The 22926-nt window shown below is 44.1% G+C and overlaps 1 protein-coding gene across 1 annotated transcript; it reads left to right on the forward strand.

Moving 5' to 3' along the window:
- The first annotated feature begins 1611 nt into the window (after positions 1–1611).
- On the forward strand, positions 1612–20987 carry slc7a5 (solute carrier family 7 member 5). The gene is made up of 10 exons (XM_061077007.1): positions 1612–2176; positions 10963–11088; positions 16786–16891; positions 17011–17055; positions 17161–17284; positions 18219–18322; positions 18438–18534; positions 19298–19447; positions 20654–20831; positions 20923–20987. The coding sequence occupies exons 1-10, from the start codon at positions 1612–1614 to the stop codon at positions 20973–20975; spliced, it is 1548 nt and encodes a 515-aa protein (XP_060932990.1). The 3' UTR covers positions 20976–20987.
- Positions 20988–22926: the final 1939 nt, after the last annotated feature.

Raw genomic sequence — 22926 nt, forward strand, 5'->3', positions numbered from 1 at the left:
TTGCTACTGCATTCATGACGTCAAAGCGTAACCATGGTAACAAACATCCATTAAAACCAGTCGATGGTTGGATGTGTCATCTGGGGATTTGAGCTTTGAAACATGTGAATAAACCAATAAATGTGATTTTGGTTTGAGGCTGCAGCCGGAGAGATTCGCCCAATTATTGTCTAAAACGGCATCCTCATGCAAATGAATATTCCATTTCTGTATTATGCAAATCAGTGGGTGACACCCTATATTTAAGTCATAATTGAGATGAGTCATGTGTGTGAGAACTGGGCCATGCAGCACTTTGAAGAGGACGAGCCTTCATCTGTAAACGAGCTGCATGTTGTGCTTCCTCATTCCTGGGAGTGTCTGACATTGCAACACCATCAAACCAGTCCAGGGGGGTTTGATGGTGTTGTGAGGGGGGTGGGGGGGGTGGGGTGGATTGATTCCATATTGGTAAATGCTTCTTGCTGCTGTTCTGTATTTCAGGTATTTCCTTCCCTGCAGTGATTGTCATGTGCAGTGTAGGTTTCCTCTAATACAGCAGCATGTAGGAGGAGAGGAGAGGCAGGGCCAGGTGGGTTTGGAGGTTAAAGGGATAGTTCACCCAAAAATGAGACTTTCTCTCATGATCTACTCGACACCATGCCGATGGAGGAGGGGTGAAATGTTTGAGTCCACAGCGTTTCAGCCAAATCCAATCCACTTGAAGTCAATGGCGACTCCTTCTTCCCTCAATCTGCCTCCATGCTGCTGCTTTGGTGTCGTCCACGTGTCCGTTGACCCTCGACTTCCCACGCTGTCATTAAAACCAAGTCTTTAGCCTAAATGTCCACTACCGGAAGTAGAGATGCTACCGAGCACCTTGCACGTAACAATGGGCGAGAGCTTGAAAGTGAACAAGGAGGATATCAGAGGAATGTGAAGGTCGGGGAATACAGACACTTGGACGACACCTCAGGAGCAGCATTGACTTATATTGTAATGTATTTGGCTGCAACGCTGTTTACCCCTGAAACACACACACACACACACACACACACACACACACACACACACACACACACACACACACACACACACACACACACACACCTCTGTGAACTTTCCCTTTAACGTCGAGACTTTATAATGCACAGAGAAACACAACAATTCAAGAATGTGTGGATGTGTGTGTGTGTGTGGTAGTACCCAATGTCTACCGGTAGAGGGCGGAAAGCGGTGATGGGGTGCTAGTGATGAGGGTGAAGATCAGGGGCTGGACTTGACTGAGGAGGGAGGAGGAGGAAGAGGAGGAGGAGGAGGAAGAGGAGGAGGCGGGTAGTCATGCCTGTCTCCTCTGATCCGTGCTACACGCCAGAGAACACGCTGCTCTCACACACGCGGACACACACTCGCCCAGGACTCCTCGTGGCTGAGCCCGACCGGATCCGCAGGGAGGAAGAGGAGCACCGGAGGAGGAAGAGGAGCACCGGACCGGAGGAAGAGCACCAGGCCGGAGGAAGAGCAGCACCGGACCGGAGGAACAGCACCGACCGGACCGGAGGAGGAAGAGCACCGGACCGGAGGAAGAGCTCCGGGGCAGCCCAGTGACCTAGAAGCCGACAGCAGAGCACCATGTCCGGGCTGAAGAAGCGGAACTCGGGCTCCTCGGCGGACCGGGACGAGGACCCGCACGCCACCCAGAGGATGCTGTCCCCGGCCGGGGAGAAGGGTCTCGACCAGCCGCCCCCCGGGGAGGAGGCTGCGGGCCCGGAGGAGCAGCCGGAGGGGGTCGGCCTGAAGAGGACCATCACCCTGGTGAACGGCGTGGCCATCATCGTGGGCACCATCATCGGCTCGGGCATCTTCGTGACCCCGACGGGCGTGGTGCGGGAGGCCGGCTCCGTGGGGCTGTCCCTCATCGTGTGGTCCGTGTGCGGGGTCTTCTCCACGGTGGGCGCGCTGTGCTACGCGGAGCTGGGGACCACCATCTCCAAGTCGGGGGGCGACTACGCCTACATCCTGGAGGTGTACGGGTCCCTGCCGGCCTTCCTGAAGCTGTGGATCGAGCTGCTCATCATCCGCCCGTCCTCCCAGTACATCGTGGCCTACGTGTTCGCCACATACCTGCTGAAGCCGGTGTTCCCGGACTGCCCGGTGCCGGAGAACGGGGCCAAGCTGATCGCCTGCCTGTGCATCCGTGAGTACCCGAGCCGAGCCGGGCCGAGCCGGGCCGAGCCGGGCCGAGCCGGGCCGAGCCGAGCTGCCCCGGGGTGATGCAACTCCTGTGGTGATGCTGTGGAACGCACATGCACACACACACACACTAGTCATCATCATACTTTCTTCATAATGATAACACACATTGACAGACACACACATGCACACGCACGGACACACACACACTTCTGGTCTGTGCCACCTGCAGTGTGTGTCCGTGCGTGTGCATGTGCGCACTGGTGTAAAAAGGCGCGTTGTTACATCAGCAGGATGCTGCGGTGTTTCATCACTTTACTAAAATCACTTTACCATCATTTCTATATTTACTTTTATGTGCTTATTACTTACATTTTTTTATTTTTATCCATCTAATATTGAATGGGGATTTTTTGTTCTATGCATATACTATACTTAAATACTTATTTAAAGAGTGATTCGTGATATTTAATGAATATGTTAAATTTAATAATAATAATAGTATTATTAATACAACTTTATGTATTCTTTACTTGAACATGTTTTTTTTTATCCATCTAATATTCAATGGGTGTCTTTAGTTCTATATATGTCTACAATTTAAATACTTATTTTCAAGAGTGATTCGTTAAATATCTAGTGATATTTACTGAATATGTTAAATTTAATAGTAAAATAATAATACAACTTTATGTTTGTGGCACTTTTCAAAAAGAAGTTATCAAAGTGCTTAAAAAAATTTTTTTTTAAGCATTTTTTTTGTAACTGAAAACAATTCACTTATATATACTTAAATACTTTTACACCTTTTAATGAGTAGTTTTTATTGTTTCTTTGTAATAATAATTTGTCTGTGACGGACAAACCTGAGAAAAACAAAAATATAAATATCAGCGCAGAAACAGTTTGATTTTAATCTTCCCATTAAATAAGAAATCACATATTGCAGGTTACTAAATGTTCACATTTAATTTTGCTTTGTTCTAAAATTGAGCTTTAATGAGACACTGAGAAATATGAGTACAACTTAATAATGAGTAAAATTGATGAAAAAACAGTAAATTAAAGCTCAGTTGTTTGATCCAGTTTAGTTTAAAGTTTATTTGCTCATCAGCAGTTTCATAAAGTGTCGGTTGCCTGAATGTGTGTCACAGGTTCATTGTGTGTTTTTTGTGTGTTGAGTCTTAACAAAACTTAAGTCTGGATTATGAGCAGCTTTAGCCTGTTAGCACCAGTCTTTACCCGCCACACACTACAAGTGTTCCCCCACCGACCAACCCCCCCCCACTCCATCGCTATCTGAATACATGATACACATCGTATGGGCTATTAGTGTGTGTGTGTGTGTGTCTGTAAGTGTGTGTGTGTGTGTGTGGTACCAGCCAGTAACCTAGTACCTGATCTTCAGATTGACTCTTGTAATGGAAAAATTATTACATATCATGACACAACAAGCAATTATCAATTCTGGATGTTTAATTCAAACCGTCTGCGGACGGTTTACAAAGGTCAAGTCACGACAACAGACTTGACCTCAATGGCACAGAGCTCAAACATCACGGTGACAGATATGAGGGCAATGGCGATGAGCTCTCAAAAGTACACTCCATTTATACAATCAGATCCCTCCTCTCCACAGTAAAATACATTTGTCCAATCAGCTTCTCTCCATGTCGTTACGGGAAGACCAGACATTGGTCTCTGGCGGTCTCTTTGAAGTTTGAACAAGATGCTAAACGCATCTTGTTCCAGACCCTGTGAGTTTCTCAGAGATCTCCTGTCTCTGCAGGTCACACCTATTAGCCTTTGAAGCTCCCTGCTGCAGAAGACTTAATTGGCCCCTGTTGAGAAACCTTTTGTTCACACTAGACTGAGAAGGCCACGTCTATAAGGCCCTTCAAGAGTATTATGCATAGTGTTAACTTGACCTAAACTCTGACTATGAGTCTTAAACACAGAAATACATCTTTCAGTAAACTTCTTTCTATATAAATGTAATCTGTTACATTTGAACATGTCTAAATACAAAATTCCCATCACAATTCCTCCCTTTTTATCAATCTGGGATCAACATCTTTATAACATCTCATCATTTAGATTGGGAATTTTCCAGGATATGTGAATTAAAGAAGTAACACTAGTCTTTAGTGCAAAAACAATACAACAGAGTTACACAATTGAAAATGATCAGTTTCTACAAACTTCAATAACGTATTTTACAATTATTAAAATGATGATCATCATATTATCAAAATGTTCACTGTATTGGTGCCACACTTCGTCCTGATCGTGTGTCGAACACCTCCTTGTTGAAGAACATCTTGTTTCAGAGACATCTTGTATGCTCTGACTTTGATGATCAGAAATTTGATGTTGTTCCTGCCAAGCATTCGTGAGCAGGGAAACCATCTCTTTTCCCTTGAATGCTTCTCAGTCGTATAATCATGTGTTGCTGATCTCCTGTTGGTGCGGTTGTGTTCGGCGTGTAGCTCTTCAAATGTGTTGCCTCTCCTTGCAACACCTAAAAATTTCAGACTGAAGCTCACACACTGGCACAAAGCACTTCCCGTCCTGTAGATCCACCCCTGGCTCTGGAAATCCTCCTGCGTTGGCCCTCATCTCCAGGTTGACCTCTGCGACCTTCCTGTCATCTGTGTTGAGAGGCATTTGGCTTGCACTCGTTCCATCGACGTCGTCTCTTCTTCCATCCGCACGTCCTTAAGCACAATCCAGTCTCCTGGTTTCAGGTCACGCAGTCCTCTCTCCATGGATTTAGATAGAATCTCCTCGTCTGCCTGTGGATTTTAAAGAGTACAGGAAACAGTTTAAAACAATATCTACCAGTTTGTTTTTCAATGTGTTTTTCAATGTGTTTGTTATGTTTGTTTTTTACTTCCTTCTCTCTCCACTGTCCCATCCCTGGCGGGATGTGGCATGATGTTGCCTTGTGTTGATACTCATACTCACCAGTATCCATAAAGCTATACTTATGAATATGTTACCCTTGTCAGCGGACATCCTTTTGAAATCTTCCATCATGGAATGAGTTCTCCGAACAGTATCTGTTTCACCGCTGGAGAATCCTGTTTAGATGTTTGGGAAACACTTCTGCTTGCATAGAAATCATGTCATAAAACAAAACAGTATTTATTTATTTCCCTAACCTACTTTATTTAACTTAATCTTTATTAAACCTCTCTATAAATGATTAAACCGTTTGTTTTGAGGTGGATGTCAATCTTGTAGAATCTGGATGTCCTTATTTTATTTGTAACTCAAATTACATAACTCTGTTAAAAAAGTTTTATTGAATATTATTTAGAGTGTTTCTTGTGTACACCCAATAACCCAATTCATCTATATCCAGCATATGTTACTCCTCTCTCTTGACACACTGACTCCAGTCATGTGTCAATCCAACCTAATGAGAAAACGTACACAGGTTGAACAAAATCATCCATATCCCACATCAAAAGTCCATCGACCACCAAACAAAACACAGTCTATCAAGACTACTTAATTCCTAAACTAATAAACCCAAATCTGCATTCTAAAAAAAATTTAGTTCGATGTAGTCTTGCTAACCGCTCCTGTAACCCACATTAAATGTCAGTGTTAAGAATCATTCAAATGCCTTCCATGTCCTCTACAGACTGCATACTGTTTGCAACCAGTAACACAGTCAAGGCAAGACAATGGTGTGAAGTCAATCTCATGAATTTCTTCTTCAGCCCAAATCACATGCAGAACCCCCATGCAAACAAGCTATCAGTGTAAATCTTGACACTCTCGCCACTAGCATATTTGCATCTCTTTGGTCCATGCATGTAATGATGGGGACGGTTTTCCTTTGTTTCAAACAGAGTCGTAAAACCCCTCTGTCATTCGTTATCACACTGTGATGCTGAAAACCTGTCATCAAACACTTCAGTTTCACAGTAATCAGCTGTTAACCATTTAAATCTGCTCTACTGATAAAGTTAAGAATTTCCTAGTTAAAAACTTTCTATTTGTAAATAGTAATGTCTATCATCCAAAACAATACTGTATCATAGCTGAACCTCCTAGCTGTTGAAAAGTGAATGTTATTTTCTCAAGCAAATATCATTGTTACAGCATATGACACTAGTAGAGTCTTATTTCAAAGTATCACACATATCACATTACTCTGTTCTCTCAGAAGCTGCCATTGCTCTGAGACTTGCTTGAAACTTTGCATCTGTTGCTTTTCCCCTAAAGGAAAAAGTTTTTCTGTTTAAACAAAAGATTACTCATATTCCACAAGAAGATTTCAGATATTCTTTTCTATTGCGTCTGCTCTTCTGATCAGACCAAAATCATATATGTGTCCGTTTCACAAACATGATAGTACCTGTTATCAACTCAGAAAAATCAATAATGTTTACAATAAACTAAAAATGTCAATCAATTACATCAAAGAAATACATTTTCATGCAGAAATGTGTTCAGAAACCCCAATGTGATTTAGCATGAAAGAAAATCGTTTGCGATTAACTTTAAACCTTTTAAACTAAATTTGTCTTACCAAGTGTTTAGATAAATCTAAGTAAATACCATTTGTGCTCTAATTTGATCTCTCCCCTTGCTCTTTGCAAGAGGATGTTAATTTAGAGGTGAGAAATTTGTCTCGGATCATCCATTGATACGCTTGTGTCAGATCCCCCTTTCTCGTTTAAATAAATGCAGATGTTATTCAACTCTGTCTTCCACTACTGCCCTGCTGTTTCAAAATTTAGCATACTATTCTATCTTCCCCCTAAATTTTACCCAGCAGTAAAGTGACAACAGAGATAAATGTTTGTCTTGCATTTAGCCTCTAACCACATTATTAAACCCCAATGATAAAAATGGATCTATCTACAACTTTGCATATGTTTTTCTATCATTATGAGCTATATAACATTCATTCTAAAAGTAATATCACACTATTCACACATATTTACTGGTGCTTTTAGTTCCTGAACCTAAAAATAGATTTAATTTGTGTGTTTTTAGCAATTAGTTTTATTGATTTCTAATTTAACTATAATAATGTTAACCATATGCTTTATGTGTAACATTAATTCACATGGTGTCTGCAGCTGTGTTCTTACTTATATGAAGTTTTGTTGAACTTCTCTCTCTCCATCATGGTCTGCTCTTGATGGCTGCTCTGTCTCCATGATCTCCCTCTCAGTGGAAATGTATCCAGATCAGAACCTATTTGGAGAGACTGATACCTGGAGATTATTTCGGTTACTTCCTGTATTCTGTCTCTTATGTTGACTTCAGTCAACCAACACTCAAATGCTCTCCAGTCTGGCACAAATAGCTCCACATCTCTCCCTCTTGTTGCTTCTTTGCTTCGTTCTTGTTCAATGAGCAATTTGATCTTAAGCTGCTTCAACTGATTTAAAGTTATGTTCCCTGTGTTTGGAAAATCATAGTTTTTTACCCACAAGCCAAACTGTGTAACACTATAATGACCATACTTCAGAACCATATCTTGAACTGTAGGAGAAGAAATCTGTGGTAAATTCATCTCTGTAATGGTTGTTTATCAATTTAAACTCTGATTTATTCAGTAGAATACGAATCTTTTGGGAATTTAAGTTCTGCTGATATGGAAAAGACCCTAATGTTTCAGAATTAATTTCTAAAGCCAATTATTTCCTAATTCTTAAAACCGTCTATTTTCAAATTCGTTTTAAGATTGATCTGAATCTTTTTCTTTTTCTTTTGATATAAGCCTTTAAAACTTACACATATATCCCAAATATGATTGAAATTATACTCACCTTATTCCAGTGTTGAGAATTCCAAGAAATCCTCTCTCACTCACTCCTCACTTTTTCTTTTTCAGCTGTAATTCTCAGATTAGTCTCATCAAATCATGCATGTTACTTGTATCAAATCATCAACATTTGTGTAACGTTGATAGTAACCTTTCACCTTCAAAACACTTTTTAAGAGACAATGAGAAAAACCCCTTCAGTTATAATATTGCCACTGTAATCACCTCTTGTAATTACTAAGTTTTAATTTTAATTCCTCTAATACAATTCTAAAACTCTGCATGAATCAAATCGCCTTAGAGAAAACTTCATTTCACATTTCTCTTAAACAAGACACATGCAGGTATAAAATGTATGGGAATTTATCAGATTTTCAAACAGATTATTATGCTGAGACGATACAGACCTGGCCTAGGTCTCTCTGTCACAGCTTTTCCTCCATTTCAAAATAATAATACTATGATATATTTATATTCTACTCTTCTGCTTGTTTACAATAACTATGAGCATGCCGCAGCGCCCAATATTAAAGTAATTTAGCATTAAACTCTTTCGCTAAACCCTGTTTAACATTTTGATCTTTTTTTGAAAAGAATCTTAACCTATTAAGCTTATTGTGAATCCTACACCGGTCTCTAAGACCTCCTTAATGCATACGCGTCCGTAACTCACTTCCCTGAATGAGTGAATTTCTTTGGACCTTTTTCCTTAAAAGATCTAAAAACAAGAATTATACTTTACCAGAATGAAACTGCTTGCCTGTCCCAGTCGGTTCTTTAGCCCACCTCAGTGAGCACTCCGGATTCTCAGAACATCAGGCCCACTGAAATAATAAAGGTTTAGTTCCAAACGTACTGCCCCGGCGCAATTACCTACCCTCAGCACCGAGAGCCAGAGTCGCTCACGTGGATGTCACTGCCAACAACAGCCAAATGTAATGGAAAAATTATTACATATCATGACACAACAAGCAATTATCAATTCTGGATGTTTAATTCAAACCGTCTGCGGACGGTTTACAAAGGTCAAGTCACGACAACAGACTTGACCTCAATGGCACAGAGCTCAAACATCACGGTGACAGATATGAGGGCAATGGCGATGAGCTCTCAAAAGTACACTCCATTTATACAATCAGATCCCTCCTCTCCACAGTAAAATACATTTGTCCAATCAGCTTCTCTCCATGTCGTTACGGGAAGACCAGACATTGGTCTCTGGCGGTCTCTTTGAAGTTTGAACAAGATGCTAAACGCATCTTGTTCCAGACCCTGTGAGTTTCTCAGAGATCTCCTGTCTCTGCAGGTCACACCTATTAGCCTTTGAAGCTCCCTGCTGCAGAAGACTTAATTGGCCCCTGTTGAGAAACCTTTTGTTCACACTAGACTGAGAAGGCCACGTCTATAAGGCCCTTCAAGAGTATTATGCATAGTGTTAACTTGACCTAAACTCTGACTATGAGTCTTAAACACAGAAATACATCTTTCAGTAAACTTCTTTCTATATAAATGTAATCTGTTACATTTGAACATGTCTAAATACAAAATTCCCATCACACTCTAAAGTCTAAATCCTCACTGAGACCACATGACCGCGGACCAAGAGGATCGAGTGTGTGAGTGTGAGTGTGTGTGTGTGAGTGTGAGTGAGTGTGTGAGTGTGTGAGTGTGAGTGAGTGTGTGAGTGTGTGTGTGCGAGAGTGTGTGTGTGTGTGTGTTTCATGAGGATTGCCCGCTTTAGGAGGCCCGTGGAGTGGACAGTGGGGTGTGTTGAGCTCGGAGCCAAATTGCTCTCGCTCTCCTGCACACACACAGACACACACACTCACACACACACACACACGTACACACACACACACTCGTGGGTCTATATCTGTGGTGGTCATTGTTGCGTTTGACCCATTTCTTTGGGAACTCCTCGGTGTGTTTATACGTCCACATGCCAACATGCACATGTTACCGTACGTAAATATCCTCGAGTATTTGCCAGTTATGTCCGTGCATGCTTTCATATGAGTGTGTGTGTGTTCAGCCCTTTACTGTACCCTCTCTCACCCTCTCTCTCCCCCACCCCCTCTCTCCCTCTCTCTCTCTCTCCCCTGGTCTTTGTCTTGCTCTCTCGAACACAGAGCCTCATTGTGCTCCTTCTTCTGTTGTGGCTTCGACCTGATTTAGGAGCTTTGAAGGGACCTGCTGCTTTAGTTAATCACTTTTAATGGGGTCCAGGTTCAGAGGCCACTTAAACAACTCTGTGTGTGTGTGTGTATGTTGTGTGTTGTGTGCGTTAGAGACACAGGGATGGGGTGTAAAGGATTTTATTACCGTGTTTTGCGAGTTCTTGCATCGTGGTGTGAGAGCCAGAAATACACACACACACTCGTCTATGTTCAAGTAGAAAAGTTGTGTTCAGGTAAACATTTAAAAAGCTATTTTAACATGTGTGAAATTACAGAGTGTTCTATAAATGGAACCTTAAAAAAACATTTGCAAGGAGGATTTAGTTCAGCATGCGCCTCCTTATATGGTGTTGTCGGTCACATGGGGAGAAGACACTGGTGATGTGCTGTAATTCAGTGTGAGTCTGAGAGCATGTGAAGATCTTTTAATGAGGTTTGACCTTATAGAGTTTGGTTCTTTAAGTTATTAAAGCAATTTTAAACCAGAATACAGCAAAGTGCTCAAGACTGAAAGATATGTAGAGAAGTACAAGGATGAAATAAACAATAACCTCAAAGGATAAGTGGTAGATAATGGATGGATGGACAGTAAATTAAATTAAAAATGAAATAACATCCTTCCCGAAGTTGTGGGTCAGCGACACAGAAACACACAATCTCCCTTAACGCTTTGAAATCCAGCTCTTTGAGACAATGTTTAGATCATTAAAAGACAGTTTAGTGATGTTTCTGAGCTGGAAGTAACTGTTGATAAGTTTAATAAAGAGTTGATCTCACTCTGTCTTTATTCTCCGCCCCCCCCCCCTCTCTCTCCTGCAGTGCTGTTGACCTTTGTGAACTGCTACAGCGTGAAGGCGGCCACCCGTGTGCAGGACTTCTTCGCCGCAGCCAAACTTCTGGCGCTCGGACTCATCATCATCATCGGCTTCGTCAGGATCGGCCAAGGTACCGAGCACAAGCCCAACACACACACACACACACACACACACACACACACACAGACACACACATTCACCAGGTCACAGGTCCCATCACTCCCAGCAGCACCAGTACCACAGCTTTCAACAGTCAAAAGTAAATGGAACGTCAGTGCTATAAGATGAATGACCGTCAGCAGTGCCAGGGATCGAACCAGCAACCTTTACTTTAGTGTGGACGACCCTCTCTACCCCCTAACCCACAGCCGACCCTCCCACCCAGCAGCACACAGCCCAGAGACTCAGATCTGAAAACAGGAAGTTCACTGAATCATCTGTAACGGAAAGATTGAAACAGGGAGTGGTCGATGTGACATGAGCTGTTGGTTCAAAACCACAGTCACTGACGGGAACATTTAATTCTCTTACATTCCAATAATGTTCTCTCCATTAAATGATGTGGATGCAGTCAATTAAATAAAACTCCATTTATTCCAAGCTGATATGAAAGTGATCAGTTCTCAGAAAGACCCTGAAATCAAAAGTAGCAAAGCTGTAGCTGAGATTCTGAATAATCCAGGCGACTGTGATGACTTGAGACTCGTGAAGGAATTCTCCCACTGGTGCCATCTTATTAGAACCCTGTTGTTGTTGTTGATGCGATCGGAGCAGCGTGGAGGCAGAGAAGTGGTTGTTAAGCCCCCTGGCGTCAGGCCGGACCCTCATTAAGGTCACAGGACGTTGTGAAGTGAAAACCAGGAACAAGAGGACGGAGTAAAGAACCCAGACGGCGACTCTCTTAAGTAGAACTGTTCATTCAGAAATCCACTCATTAGAAGTCGAACAAAGTCTGGAGCTGAACAAGAAAGAAGTCCGTCCACTGGAGCTTTACACAGACAGGAAGTGAGCTCAGGGATTCAAACCCTGAGCTCAAACTGGACTTTGGGGGTCACTGGGTTCAAGCCAAAGGAATTAGACGACTATGGTTCAGTCCTAAATATTGAAGTTGATGTAATACCTTTCCCTTCTGGGACCAACAACCCTTTTAACCACGTGTGTGTATCCCGCTGCTGCCTATGTGAGTGTTTGCGTTGATGCTTCTCTGCAGTGACTCTGTCGAATGCTGCATTTAATTATAGTAAATCACTGATCTAATGACATGGAGAGAGAGAATTAGAGAGGAAACGAACGCATGTGCAGAGACTGAATCCTGAGCTGAGAGAAGCAGAACCAGTCTCGCCCGCTGAACGTTCCTCTCGCCGCTCGGCTCCGCCCCCTGAGCTCCAGGAACCACAGTTGTGCACGTGGAGCAGAAATTCCTGTTTGTGATTATGGTGTCGTGCTCATGTGGGCATAGTTTATCCATGAGTGAGTTTTGAGATTAAATGAACGCTGTAGAAATCCCTTATCGTACTTGAACCATTGCTGTCGTATTGACAAAAGCCGAGTTCAGTCCTGTTCTGCAGGGTTTGCATGTGAATCATTATGTGACGGGTGGTTTTAGGGGCGTTGGCATGGGTGGAGGTCACTAATATGATGTAATAATAAACCCTGAAGCCAACGGATTTGTAGCATGAAGCTGATAACGGCCTCATTTTGTTGGATTGTTACTCGGATCCAAAGTTGTGTGTAGTATTAAAGAGAGATGTCTTTCAAATGGCTGAGGGACGATTGTGTTGAGCTGGTAACCAGTGTGTTCCTCCGACTGGAGCATGGAGCCCAACCTTGACCTCTTGACCCCTTGACCTTACACCTGACATTGGCCTTTTGAAATGTTTTCCTGACGGTCTCCATTTAAATTGAACTACAACATCAAACCTTCAGTCTGGATGGTGTCTGCAGGAGGAGCATCTGAAACGACTAATTTAAAACAACTAAAAAATATTTATTATTCTGTTAAAACGACTAAGTAGTTTATTTCCCCAAAGTAAAACAAGAGCTGAGAGAAAGTTCAGCTCAGGTTGTGGAATCAAAAGAAGAAGAATCTGACTAATTCATTGCAGAAACTATTTTCTGATACAAACCAACAGTTTTGCAACTTTTACTACGAAGAAAAATGAATCAGCAGGAGCTTCAGTTTCTCATGTGTCAATAACAGGAAGTTACAGATTATTCAAATTCTGATAAGCAGTTGTAAACAACTTCTATCAAATTGTATGTATTGTTTTCATGTGTCGTATCCTGTTGAATTGAAGTGTGTAACAATAAGCCGGAGCTGTGAAACCCCCCCCGCCTGCACCAGCTTCCTGCTGATCTGTATCCACACGCTGTAATATCTGTTTTCAGATGTGAAGCTGGATCACAAAGACGGATTCTGCTCATTTGTGAAAAACAGCTCCTCCTAAACCTTTGTCATCACCGTGCGTCTGATTACTGTTTATGTGAGACACCTCAGATTATCCAGATTTAGACAAAGGCCGAGCACGTGGCTCAGATTACAGCAACAACCTCAGCTGTCAGGTCGGCTGCTGTTTGCTACTTAGAGCGGAAATAAAAATGAAATACAGATTTATTATCCTGAGAAACCGGTGTAGCCAGAAGCGGAGTATTGTTTTGTGTGTGTGTTGTATCTTGGTGACTCGTAAGGTCTGAATCTGCTGGCGTCTCAGATTAGAGACCAGGTTAATCTGATTAGCTCCACTAAACCCTGCTTTCTCAGTGTGACACCTGTCCTCGGGGTTCAGAGGAGAAAGACTCATAGACCTGATTGTTCACAGAGTCTCTGCAGCTTCATCTCCTCATATCTGTGATGCAGTGATTTCCCTCTCGCCGTTTTATTCTTTATCCGACACAGTTTATTCAACACAAACACTGACACACACTCACACACCGGTAGTTTCTGACCTCAGGTGCATATCCGGTGGTTTTCCCACAGCTGGTTCTCTCCCCTCGGCTCCCACACCCGCTCCCTCGGAGCTGCTCTGTAATTAAAGGTGTGTGTTTGTGCAGTGGGAGCGTTTCCACGGAATCAGACATCGCAAATATCCAACTGAGCTCACACCGTGGTTCTCCAACAAATACCAGAGAACTCCAATCGGGTCCGTGTTGAGATGAGGTCGAATCTGATCCACTGTCTTTTTGGATTTAATAAGTTATGGATCGTTTGATAGACAAGATTTAAACATTAACGGGAGTACGAGACATTAAATGGTTATTTCAACATTTTGAGAAATGCACATCAATGCAACAGCAGATTTTCTGGGTCAGACGTGGTCACAGCAACAGGTTGGGGAAATTAGTGTTTAGAGAATTTAGTTCATGGTGAATTCACCAGTAGCTGTTGAGTCTCGTTGCCTTTTTCAAGTTGACATCTTCGTCTGCACGTGTTGCTCCTCTTTCTCATCCTGAGAGAATTCATAAAGATAACAGCAGATTCACAAAACTATCAGCAAAATGTCTAGAGTGCGTGTCTGAAATTACATTTATATAGAATGTGTGTGAATTCATGTTACTGCTCCTTATGTTTATGTTCCATTTCACTGTTATAGACATTTAAGCTAATTCTCACGAATGTCCCGTGGATGATTCATCGATCTTAATAAAAATTATCCGGCACATTTAGGGGTTGAATTTAAGGGACCGTTAATTTAAACAGGGTGATCTAGAGGCAGGGACTTTCTTTGCTGGTATGTGAGCACCTTGTGTTTGTGTGTGCATATTGTATTCTGTGTGTGTCACTTTCACTGCCTGGCACTGGTGTCATGTGACCAGCTGCTCACAGCTCGAAAGAGTTTTCTGACCGACCTGGTGGAAAGTGACGGAGGAGAAAGAGGAGACGCTGCCGTGTGAAAGCGTCAAAGTGAAACACAAGCTCTTCTTTCTCTCACTGTGTAAAGTGAAGACTGAGCAGATCTGAAGGTGGAAGAATGAGAAGATGAGAGTCGGGAATGATTTAAACCTCAAGAGCCGTAAAGGTCAGGAACAAAATCAGCAGTTTGAGCCTCAGAGAAGATGTGAGAGGAGGGTTTGGTCCTGTTGTGTAGTGGTTGTGGGTCTTTGTGTGACGGTCATGTGAGTTCTCATGGTAACAAAACTCCCTCTTTGCATCCAGTGAATGTTCCCACAAGGTCTGACTGGAGAAATATGATTTAACATTTCAGTGCACAGCAGAGGAGAACATGTTTGTCATGTAAAGGAAAAATTCACACGTCAAACCTACTTTAAGTGCATTTGAAAAGCTGCACGATTTAAAAACGCACAATTTTAAAGAAGATGAAAAAAGTCCCGGATCGGCCCCAGATTTTAATGAGTTCTTTCTCGGCCCGTGTCCCAACACTCAGCCAAGTTTCATGGGAATCTGTTCAGTAGAGTGAGTGGAATCCTGCCGGAAAAACTAAAAGAAACAATATTTCCATCGGGATGTGGAGGAGATAATGTTATTATCCTCGTCATAACCCGGCTCTTAAGACGAAGACAAACAGAAGGAGACACATCAGTTTCCAGCAGTGAAATATAAAAACTAAATGATGATATTTTAATTTATAGATCTGCATATAGTGTGTGTAGAATCAGCAGTGAAGGACGAGAGAGGAAAAGTTTACATCCTAAATGATTCATGTTCCTGTCAAACCTGATCCTTTTCTATTTGCTCTTCATCAGTTAAATATTAGACAGAGGCGTCAAAGTGAGGTTTAAACGCTTAAAGTCAACGGCGGGTGTGATCCCGGCCACACCCACCAGGTTAAGTCTGTGTTCCTCTGAATCAGACTTAATTCATTTCAAGGATAAGGAACCTCTGCTGTAGCCGGGACTCTTTGAATCAGTTCCACCAGGGTCCCGGGTCCCTCCAGGGCAGTGCAGCGCCCCCTTCAGGCTGGCGTGGGGAGCAGTGTCGGGGTCTCAGGACTCGTCCGTCTCTCCGTTTAAAGATCGTCAAGACAAGACAGACAGCGCAGTAATCAGGCGTTTCCCACACTGCACAGTGGCTTACGACTAAATCTCCCAGTACCAACTCTGCCTGGGGCTGTTGGTTTAGCAACCGGCACTGTGTCTGAGAATGTGTGTGTGTGTGTTGTGTGTGTCGTGAGGTTCAGGTCTGTCAGGAATGTGGTATAAACCAGCAGAAACCTGGAGGTCAGACAAGACGAGCTAAATGTTGTAAATCCTCAAAATGATCCTCAGTCTGAGTCAGTGACTGAGCGTCTCAGCCTCAGCCTCAGCCTGATTGAATTCTACAGTCCTTCACTGATCCACACGCTGAGACGGTTTTAAGCGGAACATTTGGCCTCTGCCCCCCCGACGAAGCCTTGTTGGTGGAAGACTGTGTTTGTTGAGTTAACACAGATCTTTGTTTTACCTCCTTTCACCGCTTCTGTTTGTTTGCTAACAGGATTATAGGCAAAAACTTCAGAAAAGTCCATGAAACTTGGTGCAGGCATGGGACACAGGCAGAGAAAGAACCTGTTGCATTTTGGCACTTTTTTTATTCCATCATATGGTTGAAAGTTTTTGGAGATTTTCTCCATTTTCTCGAGTTTATCTCCAATATTCAGCAGGACACTTTTAAACATGAACGATTCTGAAGATTCAAAGTTTGGTGGATTTGTTACAGCCGCAGCTCTGGGTCAGGAAGCAGAGGATCATGGGTAATATCCAGCGTTCAGTGGGACGACTCAGTGTTAGACTTTCACCACAAGCTGCTGCAGGGGGCGCTGTTCCTCAGTAAAAGCAACAAAGTGCTGCTTTAACCCCAGTTTCTCTCTCTGTGTCTTCTCGTCTTCTCCAGGGCCCACAGACGGACTTCTTCCAGAGAACTCGTTCGAAGGATCCAAGTACGAGTTTGGAAGCCTCGGCCTGGCTCTGTACAGCGGCCTGTTCGCCTACGGTGGCTGGTGAGTCATCCCATCATATCACAATATGATCGGATTTTAATTTGTGATCAATAATATGTGTATTGTATTCATAGTTATTTGACTTTCTCTGCTCTAACCTCCGTCCCCTCTGCCTCCAGGAACTACTTGAATTTTGTCACTGAGGAGATGATCGACCCTTACAGGTGAGTTTTAACCGCGACTTGTCATATTTAAAAAACACACACCTGGCTCTCGGGCCGATGAGCTGATCTGCGTCAGATCTCAGACTGTTTGCTCGTCTTCCTCAGGAACCTTCCTCGAGCCATCATCATCTCTCTGCCCATCGTCACCGTCGTGTACGTTCTGACCAACCTGGCCTACTTCACCACGCTGTCCCCGGATCAGATGCTCAACTCGGAGGCCGTGGCTGTGGTGAGTGCCGTTGTCTTTGTTTGAATTATTATAATCAGTATTATTAAAACCAGTGCTCTGCTCGTGGAGACTTGAGTCGTCCTGCCGTGGCCACAGGATCGGGTCCGACCACAGGATCGGGTCCGACCACAGGATCGGGTCCGACCACAGGATCGGGTCCGACCACAGGATCAGGTCCGACCACAGGATCAGGTCCGAACCACAGGATCTGGTCCGAACCACTGGATCGGGTCCGACCACAGGATCGGGTCCGGCCACAGGATCGGGTCCGGCCACAGGATCGGGTCCGACCACAGGATCGGGTCCGACCACAGGATCGGGTCCGACCACAGGATCGGGTCCGACCACAGGATCGGGCCCGACCACAGGATCGGGTCCGACCACAGGATCGGGTCCGACCACAGGATCAGGTCCGACCACAGGATCGGGTCGGACCACAGGATCGGGTCCGAACCGCAGGATCGGGTCCGAACCACAGGATCAGGTCCGACCACAGGATCTGGTCCGAACCACTGGATCAGGTCCGACCACAGGATCTGGTCCGACCACAGGATCTGGTCCGACCACAGGATCTGGTCCGACCACAGGATCAGGTCTAACCCTTCGCTCCACCATGTTTGCAGCAGTCGATCCACCGGCTCTGCGAGTCATTACAAGTCACGACCAGGGCGAATTTTGGCAGCGAGCCGCGCGATGCTTCCGTTCTCAAATTTAAAATTAGATTATATTTTATAAGTGGGAATTTGCAGAGTAGCAGCAGCAGCCAAGGGGAAATAAATGAATGAGAAGCGTCAGTAAAAGAAAATGTAAACATATGGAAATTTAAGAAGGAATACGAACATCAGAGAAATGTGAAACTAGCAGTAATATGTACGAGTTGAACAGGATCGTATAGAGAAAGATATTGATTTCCTGTACCTGTGGCGTCTTGCAGGATTTTGGAAACTACTACCTGGGTCCGATGGCCTGGATCATCCCCGTGTTCGTAGGTCTGTCCTGCTTCGGATCGGTCAACGGCTCATTGTTCACGTCGTCCAGGTAACATGATCCACACAAACACAGCTCATAAGAGAAAACCACGTGAGGACACTTAACTGTTGAGTGTGATTACGCCTCAGAGTCATCCCTCCGTCCGTCTTCTCCTCCCTCGCAGGTTGTTCTTCGTGGGCTCTCGGGAAGGTCACCTGCCCAGTCTGCTGTCCATGATCCACCCGACCCTGCTGACCCCACTGCCCTCTCTTCTGTTCACTGTACGTTCTTATTCTATCACTACTGAGGGAGTGAATGAATCTTTAAGACTCTTAGAACTAGAACCCGACTGATATGGTTTTTTTGGGGGCGATATCCGGGTCGGTGGGTTCTGTCTCATGCTTCAGACAGAACCTGGAAACGGGAGTAAGAGGTGTAGACTTCAAACTGAAGAAGAAGGGATGAGAAAGGGAGGCAGGGAGGGAGGAAAAAGAGGATGAAGGGATGTAGGTGGGGCTGAGCAGAGGTAGGGATGAGGTAGAACGGTGAATGTTGAAGGGAAGTGAAAAATGTAGAGAACCTCAAGATTTGAAGTATTATCTGTTTTCTATGTTGCTGTTTTGTTTTGTTTTTTTAACAATATATTTAATTGAGTTTACATATAAGAAACATACATTCAAACATTTATAAACATACAAACGTTTATGAACACCCCCAACCCACAATCAAACATTCAAGGTAAAGAAAAAGAGGCAGAAATTAAATAACTTAAATAAGATAAAATAAAATAATAAAAAAAATACATACATAAAAATATAAGAATAAGTGGAAGTAAATAAATACATAATTATACAAATACGGTTGAATAAAATTAAATTCCAATCAATCAAATCAAAAGCCTAGATAAAATAATGTTCTCTTATTCATAATATTAGTTAGTTACAATTAATATTCATCCTATTAGGTGCTGCTATTTTATTCTGTTTCGCTATGTTGCTGTTTTCCTGTGGAGCCTGACTCCTCCTCCTCCCTCTCTTTCTCCAGTGTTTGATGACGCTGCTCTACGCCTTCTCCAACGACATCTTCTCCGTCATCAACTTCTTCAGCTTCTTCAACTGGCTCTGCATCGCCATGGCAATCGTGGGGATGATGTGGCTGCGCTACAAGAAGCCCGAGCTGGAGCGACCCATCAAGGTGTGTGTGTGAAGAGACAGACACACACTGTCGCTCAGAGACAAGTGGACGTTGAAGTTTGGTCTTTATCACCAGCGGACTCCCACTCGAGTTTGCTTTGGCGACAGGAAACGTTTCTTTGTGTCCCCCGGGCAACAAAGATCCATTCAGCGCAGCTCGCATGAATAGAGACTGATCTCAGATTAAAAGACAGAGGCGAAGCTGGATGCTTGTCAGCTGGTCTTCAGGCCTGCTGGGTGGTGGGGTGTGCAGTTGTGTGTGTTTGTGTTGGTGTGTGTGTTAGTGTGCGTGCAACAGGAAGAGCACACTGTCTCCTGACTAAACCACTTGCTGCAGGACTCGCACCGACACACACAGAGGACCATTGTGCCATTGTTGCGTGTTTGGATGTGAGGGTGTATGTGCGTGTGTGTGTGTGTGTGTGTGTGTGTGTCTGTTTGTGTGTGTGTGTATCTCTTATTAGAGCCGGATGGCCTCCATAAAACTCCTCATCCGCTCGCCTGCATGGCTTCATTTGTTGGTCAGAGGCGGGATCTGTCAGGGCAGTGAGGTGGAAGAGGCAGAGAGATCTATTGATCTATCTCTGTGTGTGTGTCTGTGTGTGTGTGTGTGTGTTGGCTCACTGTCTCTCTGGACTCACTGTCTCTCCGCTCGTTCACTCGCCCTCTCTTATTTCTCTCTCCTTTCTCTGTCTGTCACATTCCTGCTGTTCACCACATTCAGAGCGACGCTGCCAGAGAATCACTCGATCCCGTTGATTAATTATCGTCCAAAGTAACGAGAGAGTTCATCAGAAACCCGGAGGTTCAACGACTGGGACTGAAAATACAAGATGAGAGATTTCTGTTGTTGTCTCACGAGCAGAATCACTCGTCTCTGTGGAGTCTCATCGTCTTTCAGCCTGTTGTGGTTTTCTAAAAAAACTGCTTCTTCACGGTGGCGATTCACTCTCTTCCCACAAGTGGCCGCGGCGAGCGCTTGGTTCCACTTTACAGCCGAAGAGAATCACATGTGGACGCCTCTTTCATCAGTGTTGAGATCTACAGTGGATGGACACGTTCAAAAAGCCGAAACTAAGAAACCGTGGCATCCATCTTCTCATCCAGCTCTTACAAGGGATCATTTCTATTCCTCTAGCAAATAGAAGCTGTTCGTTTCTTCTTCTTCTTCTTTGACCCGTGAACCTTTTCTCTCCTCCTCCTGCAGGTGAACATTCTGCTGCCGATCAGTTTCGTGCTGGCCTGCCTCTTCCTCATCGTCGTCTCCTTCTGGAAAACGCCAGTGGAGTGCGCCATCGGCTTCGGCATTATCGCCACCGGCGTGCCCGTCTACATGGTGGGCGTGTGGTGGAAGAACAAACCCAAGTGGCTGCTGCATGGAATCGGTGAGTCTGGTCTCCGCTCGTGTGTTTTGAAGGGTTTACGCCGCCGGGCATTGTGGGTAAATCGTCCATTTTGTGTGTGTGTTTTTTACAGATTCGACGACGGCCTTTTTCCAGAAGGTGATGGAGGTCGTGCCTCAGCACTAGAGGAAGACCTCGCCTTTAACTTCAGCCAGTGGCCAATCAGATGCAACGGACAGTGATCTCCACTGACCCCCTTCACACACACACACACACACACACACACACACACACACACACACACACACCCTGTCTGCAGGGTGCTGATAAGGACCTAATGAAGACGGACACCACGTCTTTGCGGCCTTCGACTAATTTGTCTCCTGTCTATTTTGTTGCTGACATTTTTTGGGTTTGTTTGTTTGTCACAGACTATTTTTAGTCACTAACTTTCCTTCGTAGGCTCTTGTGCATTGTTACTGTGGTTTTTTTTTACGATGCATTTCAACGTATTTGTTTTATTTTAATGTCATTTTTTTGTGTGTATACGTTTCTCTCTAGAACATCCTCCTCCTCCTCGGGGAAACCTGTGGTGTTTAGCAAGTTGTGCCTTTCTGGTGATAACAGGTGTAAAGAGCTCAAGTCTGGAACCTTCACAACGGGGGGGGGGGGGGTTTGTAGAAATACTGATGTCAGCAGCCGAGTGGTTGCTTAGCGAGATGAAGCTTCTCCTCTCCAAGGTTTTATTCCTGCGGTCACTACAGCTCTTTAGCACTTTTCAGAGTCTTGTGTCTTTTCCGTGTTGTTTTGTCACCAGACGGTTTTTTAAAAAGTGTCTGTGCTGCTGCGGGGGGGAATAACCGGAGCTGAAGGAAGATCTTAAGTCGTTTTTTTTAATTATTACATTTTTCAATGGTGACCACACTGTTGATAAATGTCGTCCCATCACAAATCTGCAGTTAGAAATATCAACTCCCAGTCAACGATGGTTGGTTCATCGATTCTACACAAGGTTGTTTTTTTATCCGGGAGGAGGTTCAGACCTTTGTCAAAGTAGCCCTGATGATGTCATAGTGATGTCATTAGAAACTGCCCATGTGGGAACTTACTCAGAGAAAGAAAAGGAGGAGTTTTCATAGATTCATATGATGGTCAACACGTGCTTACTATGTGCAGCCTACTGATGTCACCTCACACGTCCTGTGGGGAGATTTGTCTTGTTTTGACCGTCGCTGCAAAGTGGGTCAAACTGCTGTTGACCTTATTTTTTGGGTCAGGTGATCAATAAGTCCGTTAACACTCCGTAACCCTGGATACACACTGTAACACAACCAGAAACGCACAGTCAGCTCAGAGCACCGGCCAATCCCGGGTCGGTCTCGAACGGAAACATGAACTTGAACATACGTCGGTGTGATTTTAAAAACTCAAAAGAAAGAACCTGTCTTTAGCAACGCTCATCCTGGTCCATGTCCCACCTGCTCACATGGAGGAGGTTTCACGACCAGTACTGCAGTCAGCCACCAGGGCGGCGATCGATGCTATTTGGCTTCACTTTCAGGCTCATGTCAGCCATCTTTATTCACCGTCTATGGAAGAAAGCTGAAACACTGGTTATCATGATATTGTGTTTTCTACATTGGACGAAGCAGGTTCTTGTTTTCATGTGTTTGTCAGAAACACACACACAGATAAACCACAACTTCAGAATCAACAGGCAGTTGTTAAAATTGACATGTTTTAAGTTTCACTGTTGCACACTTACATTTTCTGTCACACGCACATTTCAGTGTGTGTGTGTGTGTCTGGGGTAAACATTCAAATAATCAGAGAGACGACCACATGCTTGGGTCCATGGACAGGAAACAGGAAGGAGGAGATTTGTTTGTCTGGGGGGGGGGGAGTACAGTAGGAAAAATATTTTTCCGATCACGATGAACTGTCGTTTTTTTTGTTTAATCCTTTTCGGTTGTTTTTGTCGCTCGGCTGCAGAAAACCCCGTTAGTGTTGTGTTACTAACGTCGACTCTCCTCCTGCAAACGGACCAAACGTGCACGACTGTGGCTGACGTCATTACCGTAGAGACACTGTGCCCCCCCCCCCACCCGCCCGCCCGCCCTGCGTGGAGGCGGGTGGG

The sequence above is a fragment of the Limanda limanda genome, chromosome 8, assembly GCF_963576545.1.
Source record: "Limanda limanda chromosome 8, fLimLim1.1, whole genome shotgun sequence".
Taxonomy (NCBI): Eukaryota; Metazoa; Chordata; class Actinopteri; order Pleuronectiformes; family Pleuronectidae; genus Limanda; species Limanda limanda.